Source organism: Alosa alosa, chromosome 6 (genome assembly GCF_017589495.1).
Source record: "Alosa alosa isolate M-15738 ecotype Scorff River chromosome 6, AALO_Geno_1.1, whole genome shotgun sequence".
Lineage (NCBI taxonomy): Eukaryota > Metazoa > Chordata > Actinopteri > Clupeiformes > Clupeidae > Alosa > Alosa alosa.
In genome coordinates, this window is record NC_063194.1 from 21,698,731 (window position 1) to 21,705,486 (window position 6,756).

A 6,756-nucleotide genomic window follows, 5' to 3' on the forward strand; every position below is an offset into this window, starting at 1 on the left:
GATTTACTTTCTATTGATTTATTGCTGGTGTAAGTATGTTATAAAACTACACCTTTAATTTCAGAGGTGCATACAGTTCTGAATAAAAATTCAATTCACACACACACACACAATTTCAGTAACTCTGTAACAATGAACAAAGACAACACAGCAGTGGGTACAATAGAACCATTTACTTAAAAATCCAAACAAACAAAAAAAAAAAATACAAAACAACAGATCGCAATGTGCAACAATATATGCTCTTATCACTAAGAATATGAACGGAGAACCATAGGAGAGACCTCTGATGCATGGCAAGTATGAGAGGATAGCCAGGGTGCCTCTGGATGGACCTCATTTCTTGGAGAACTTGGCCTGCTTGTGTTTGGGTGGGGCCCATTTCAGACACACTGTGTCCACTGCCGAGAGACAAACAGACCCATTAAGAGACAAAGAGACCCAAGTGCAGTCATAACCACATCACACATATTAAAACACACACACAGACAAACAAACATACACACACGCCTGTGATTTGGGGTTTCTTGTACTGAGCACATGTATTATAGGACACAAATAAGTGCAAGCACACACGAATGCACGCAAACCCACCTGTGATCGGGGGTTTTTTGTACTGAGCACTCTTCAGGTGCTCCTCCACCAGTTTGGGGGTGACACAGATGACATGCTGGCCCTTCCAGTACTTCACCATGTTCAGCGACTGCAGGGTGCTGATGATGTCACTCTGTGTGATGCTCGTCATCTGACTGCAAAGCAGAGAATGTGCAATGAGGTCAGAATGGGGAGTGTCTCTTCAATACATCTCAGGTCCAGACGACTTCAAACAACAACGAGTCAGCATGTGGCATTTGGTAATTACTCAAAATGGATGTGTTAACACAGGTGGAGTTGACTACAGAAAACTACTCAGGGATCAAAGAAGTGATGTCTCTTCAAACAAGCGCTCTTAAGTCAATATGAAAGATGTTTCACGCTGATGTGAGATTCTTGAGCGTTTACCTCAGGTCTTTGATGGACAGCGTTCCCCTGAAATCTCGTAAGATCTCCAAAAGCACCCAGGACCAGTAGCTCCGGTAGCTCAGCTTCCCCAAATCTGACAGCGGCTTCTCCGGCGAGCCCACGGTGTTCTCCAACTTTGACAACTCATAACCTAGAATGGTGAAGAACAGATCAGAAAGTAAATGGCACTACGCAGTCACCTCAGGAAGATGGGCAAGTGCAACTTCTTCTTTTCCTTCAGCGCATATCCCACTACAGGACAAGCCAGGAGAAGCAAATGTATACTTCCTGCCACCCAGAGGCCAATCATTGTCATTACTAGCTCTGTCAAAACAGTCAAACCCACTTTCTCCAGCAGGAATACAATTCTCTGCAGTGAGAAAAGATGCTCGTTGAGGCAGAATCAGGGACAACAGTTCATATTACTCACTGAAAGCTATTAGGAATTTTCCATATCCTCTCCGCTGGTATGGAGGAAGTGTGAGGATACAGGCTACATTATTGCCGTCGGGTGACTCTTTCTCCTGCACACAGAAAATCAGACTGTCAGCCATCATCTCACTCTATTATGTCAAAGTGTTATACAGGGTTCCTACACATTTTCCATTTCAAAATTCCATACTTTTTCCATACTCAAATGTTCAAACTTCTCGGTAGATTTTTCTGACCGTATTCTAGATATTGTCAATGGAGTGTTCTACTAGCATTGTGAAGAGCTGTATAATAATGTTTATTATTAACTTGTTAGCCCTTAGAAAACACTTGCCCATTGTTGGATACTTTTTGATGGGGAAGTGCTGTGTTGGACGGTGCACTCACATTTGATACACCATACTACATATGTTGGAGACTAGTGCACTGCTGGCAGAGGCCTCAGAAATCACCGTAAACAGTATTATTTGTTTGCAATAACAGTTTATCAGATAATGCAGTATCCATGTCTTGGTAACTTTTACAAAATCAAAACAGTCTACCAGTGTTTTAGCCGAAAATAGCAGAGCTAGGTATAGGGCACGTGCATAGAACTGGGGTTTTCGATTTGGTTTTGGTACCAGGGTCGCCTTGTGGGAGATTTTTTTTTGAGGACCCCCATTCAATTGTATCTTGATGATGTGGACTGACATCTTAAGCTACACAACAGTAGGAATGGTTTATTATGACCTGAATGGAGTGATTAGCACTGTAGATGCAATAGTCTGGAAACACAAATATTTCTCCATACCCTTTTTCCATACTTACCCAGACCTGGAAATTACTAAAATCAAATTCCATACTTTTCCAGGTTTTCCATACTGCGTAGGAACCCTGGTTATATTAATAAATAAGGCAGTCTTCTTGTTTGTGCAACATCATCAGAGTCAGTGATTTTATGTAAATCTTTTTTTGGCCTTAGAGTGGATCATGGATCATAGAGTGACACAGTGTGACTGTATAAGTCATCACAATGCAAATCAAACCACATGAGCATAACAATGTTTATGATACACATGCAATACAATGCAATAGCAACAAAGCGATACCTTGGAGAAATATCCCACTATGTGTGCCCCTTGTCTGTTGACCTCTGTCAGAATGTAAAAGATGAATGGCTCCACATCAAAGTATAATGTTTTGTGGTCTAGGAACAGTTTGGCCAGCAAACAGAGGTTCTGGCAGTAGATCTGTAGAAATGGAAGAGAATGGAGCACATATGGGAGATCAGGATCACCAAACTAACACCTTTTATTTTGGATTTAGTCTTTGAACTTCACAGTATTACTGGCAGGTTAAATTGGTTATTGTCTGACCGAAGGGTGGACCAACTTTTGAATCTGTATATCCGATGGCTTAGTGTTTTACCGGAATATTAAACTTGTTTTCTTTTGTTGCTTTTAAGGCATGCTCTGGGGTTGTTGTACTCTGGCATCTATTTCACACACTGCTGCAGAGAACAATGCCAGCTTATATGACGGTCACTTTCTTACCTTATGGTCTCGACCGTCCACCTCATACACAGAGATGTTGTTTCTGCGATAGATCTCCTTTCCTGGGGGCTGCCGCCACTGGCACTGAGTCTGCATAAGAAGATGGCGAGCAGAAGAGAATTAGGGAAAAGGAAAGTGTTCAAATGAACATGTATCAATTTCATGAGTAGGAAACCACACGTAAGGGACTTATTTTCCCCATAATGACCGGCGTTCTATACATTATCCCGCTTATTATACGGCTACTTGCCAAAACGAAAAAAATAAACTCCATGATATGTCTCTTTACACTTATTTGTTACCGTTTCGTCGTGGCTTTTGCTGAGAAACAAATAGTTAAAGAACACACGCTGAACTTGAATCAAACATTCTTTAGAACACAGCTGATCAACCGTCTGCTTTCACTTTTGAATGAAATTCCAAACGCAAACTCCGTTGCCATTGACAGCGGTAATTCTTGTTTTCAGAGGTCCTTTCCCAAGAAATAATGACCGCTAGAACTTTCGGAAATCCCATTCAAGTCAATGGAGCATTCTACTTGCATTGTGAAGAGCCGTATAATAATGTAATATAAAGCATGAAATTATGAAAATGACTGAGATTAATGCCCTCACCAGATGGTAGCGGAATGTCTTCTCATACTTCATATACTTCAGACAGTACTCGCAGATCCACAGCTTGGGCTGCTTTCCGTAGTCCTCGGGGAACGGCGAGAAGTACCAGGCATCGATCTCAAAGTTCCCGATCTGGATCTTGTCCACATACTTCACTTTGGTGATCTAGGTGCGAAGGATGGTGAAAGTCCACATAAGTAACTCTTTGGGCCTTTACTGCAACAGGCAGAGCACAACTACAGTCCTGAGTTAAAACTAAGTGGCTACTCAGACTCTTACCGCCTCATGCTCCTTCTCTAGGGCTGCTGTGGTGGGGTCCATCTCTGCGTACGTCTGGGGAACATCACATATAACATTAGAACAGATAAACAAACAAAACACAGCAATTAGCGATACACCAGTTTCCAATTGTGGTTTACAGTGTACAGTATACAGTGACTACAAAATAGGACATAATAAAGTATCCTTTTTTTTGTGGATGGAATGAACAGACTTCTGAAATAACCTACCAAACATTGCTACATTACACTGTCTGATGGACCTCTAATGTACATTAGAGAATAAGCAAGAGCTGTACTTACTTAACTACAGCTGGGGCTCAGTGACAAAAAGTAACACTTGTGATTTATTCCAAAGGAGTTGATCAAGCAGCAGGTGGGGTAGAAGTACCTTCTGGACATGGTTGATCTCATCATGTTTACGTTTCTGGTTGCGGGTGATCTTCCTCTCGGGCTGATCCCCCAGCTCCCCACCCTCCTCCACACTCTTCCTCACCGCGTCCTTCACCGTCTTTGTGAGCGCCAGACGAGACTTGCCCACCCACTCGTCCAGCCGCCGGTTGACTGAGGAGGACAGGGTTAGAGGAGAGGGAAGACATGTAAGCACAGAGTGAGAAAAAATACAGATCTTTAAGCTGAGAGAGGTAACGAGCTTGTATGTAGAACCACTATTGCTGGTGATATTGCATGCGTGTAAGTGTTTCTTTCCAGTTCGTACCGAGAGTACTTACATCCTACATAGTGGACGTAGAACTCCTCTCTGCCCTCCTGCTCATTCAATCTAGACTGGATGACCTCGGCAGAATCTTGGGGCGAAAACAGAAATGAACATGTTAATGATCTGCAAGCAAGGGACTGGCCCACTCACAAAAGGCACCTCTAGAAAACGAGTATGCTTTTAATAGGAACTTCACTGTGTTAGGCCAGTTTAAGTCTGTATGGCCAGACATAATACCAGCTGGGCAGTGAAAGAGCACAAGTTGGAGATAAGAAACCTATTGGTTTCAAAGACATTTAAGGTTATTTAGCCTACTGACTTTAGCCATTAACGTTATTGAAGCCGAATACGGCAATAAAAGCTCGCAGACAGAAACCTCGTCTAAGATTCATAGGCTAGTAATCTCTTTCTGCAGCTGTCCAGAGAGATGTAAAATTACTAGAAGCTAACTAAATAGCTGACTGGTATGGGTCCTCTTACCATTATGAATAACAGCCATTTGTTTAACGTACTATTTCTAGTTAACACTATCTGGATAGCATTCCAAGGAGAAACATAATTTCACCCATACCCTTAATGTTATAAACATTAACTGCGAATTGATTCCTTCAGGTAAATAGACTGTTATCGTAATTCATTTCATGGTTTTAAATAGTCTGCAACTCACGCCATGTTTTGTCCGCGCGCTGACAGAGGTATGTCTCCCCAATTTCTACCGTGACCTCTTGCTCCCTTCCACCGCCCAACATTGCTCCATCGCCCGAGCGCGGTGTACTCGAGCCCCCGGCTTCCCTTTCCCTATCAATGGCCTCTCCGTCATCGTCCTCTCCGCCACTGCCGTTTGAGGAACAAGTGGCACGATTTCCAGATTCCAGGTCTCCCCGATCGGTTACAGAGTGACCAGAGTCTAAATCAACATCCATGCGATCGTCGGTACCACAATTATCATAAGCATTTTCTCGAATTGAATGGCGCGCGTTAGCCAGTGCAACACCTACGCCAGAGCCCGACATCTTGGCCGATTGTAACAATAACGTCGAGAGACTTCCGCTGCAACAACATGCGTCACCCAGCGGGAAGCCGCCAGATTGCAGTGGCAGAGCTTTTAGAGGTCCGAGGTCCGTTTAGGCAGAGCAGTAACCTACCATAGGCCTACTTTGGGCCTGTTAAGTAAAGTTACCTACAAAAAACGTTCAGTGTACATTCATTGCGTTATTTCATACTAGATAATCTTGGACAGGCTACGCATGTAGGCTAGTTTGGGGTAATTTTATTGAACGCTGGGGCAGTGGCGCAAAACATGTTGAATCACCTTTCAGACTACTGTAGCCTAGTTGTCTAGTCTGGTCTGTAGACTAGGCTACTACACTACACCTGCCCACAACCATAGGCCTACGTCATAATGCTTCTATAGCCAACGTAATGTAGGCTCAAATTACACATAGCCTAATGGTTCAGATATTTTTAGTCAGTCTTCGTTCCACATGATGGCTAGGCCTTAGACATGGTCAGAAATGCTTCAGACTATATTTAACTAAATAGGAAGATAGAAAACTTCATTCAGGACAGGTAAGATCTAACGTCCTGGAGAGATCTTTTGGGTCATCATCTGTGTTAATATAGGCTAATATAATAATAATACAATTTATTTATATAGCACTTTTCAAGCACAGAGCACAACGTGCTTAATATAGTAGGCTACTGTAACCTTTTTTAAGGATGCATTTTCTCCCTGAAATTAGAGCTAGGCCTATATCACTGTGGGGATCAATAAAGTATCTATCTATCTATCTATCTATCTATCTATCTCTATTACTAGATAAGTCTCCCAGTCATTTAGTAGCTAATACAATGTATGAATTTGGGCTAAATGCATGTATATATAAATAACAATTAGGTACAGAATTAGGCTATGCCATATGAGATGCAGTGATACATTTATTAGTAATAGGCTATCAATTAATATTAACGGTTAAATTGGCGAAATAGGTGGTAGTAAGAGACCTAGAGCCCATCGGCATCAAATAAAATAATTAAAAAAGAAGCATAGGCAAAGAGTGACAGGCAAATGTAGTGTACTGTATGTCTGATTAATATCTAATTGTCTTCTATCTAATCAATCAGGTTCTTATTACAAGATGGTAAAATAGTTGTAGGCCTATCCATTAAAATGACTTCAT

The 6,756-nt window shown here is 42.0% G+C and overlaps 1 protein-coding gene across 1 annotated transcript; it reads right to left on the reverse strand.

The window, feature by feature from the left end:
- Positions 1 to 158: 158 nt before the first annotated feature.
- Positions 159 to 5,768, reverse strand: kat8 (K(lysine) acetyltransferase 8). Its single transcript, XM_048245056.1, has 11 exons — positions 5,244 to 5,768; positions 4,590 to 4,664; positions 4,250 to 4,422; positions 3,860 to 3,913; positions 3,581 to 3,745; positions 2,967 to 3,056; positions 2,523 to 2,663; positions 1,433 to 1,526; positions 1,003 to 1,153; positions 595 to 749; positions 159 to 401 (listed from the first exon to the last, which is right to left on the reverse strand). Exons 1-11 carry the CDS (start codon positions 5,587 to 5,589, stop codon positions 337 to 339), a joined length of 1,509 nt encoding a protein of 502 aa, XP_048101013.1. The 5' UTR covers positions 5,590 to 5,768; the 3' UTR covers positions 159 to 336.
- Positions 5,769 to 6,756: the final 988 nt, after the last annotated feature.

Coding starts and splice junctions, on each gene's coding strand:
- kat8 (XM_048245056.1), bottom strand. CDS start 5,589: ATGTCGGGCTCTGGCGTAGGTGTTGCACTGGCTAACGCGCGCCATTCA. Junction 4,665..5,243: donor GCGCGCGGACAAAACATGGC/GTGAGTTGCAGA, acceptor TTTCGCCCCAAG/ATTCTGCCGAGGTCATCCAG. Junction 2,664..2,966: donor TGGACGGTCGAGACCATAAG/GTAAGAAAGTGA, acceptor CCATTTCTACAG/ATCTACTGCCAGAACCTCTG.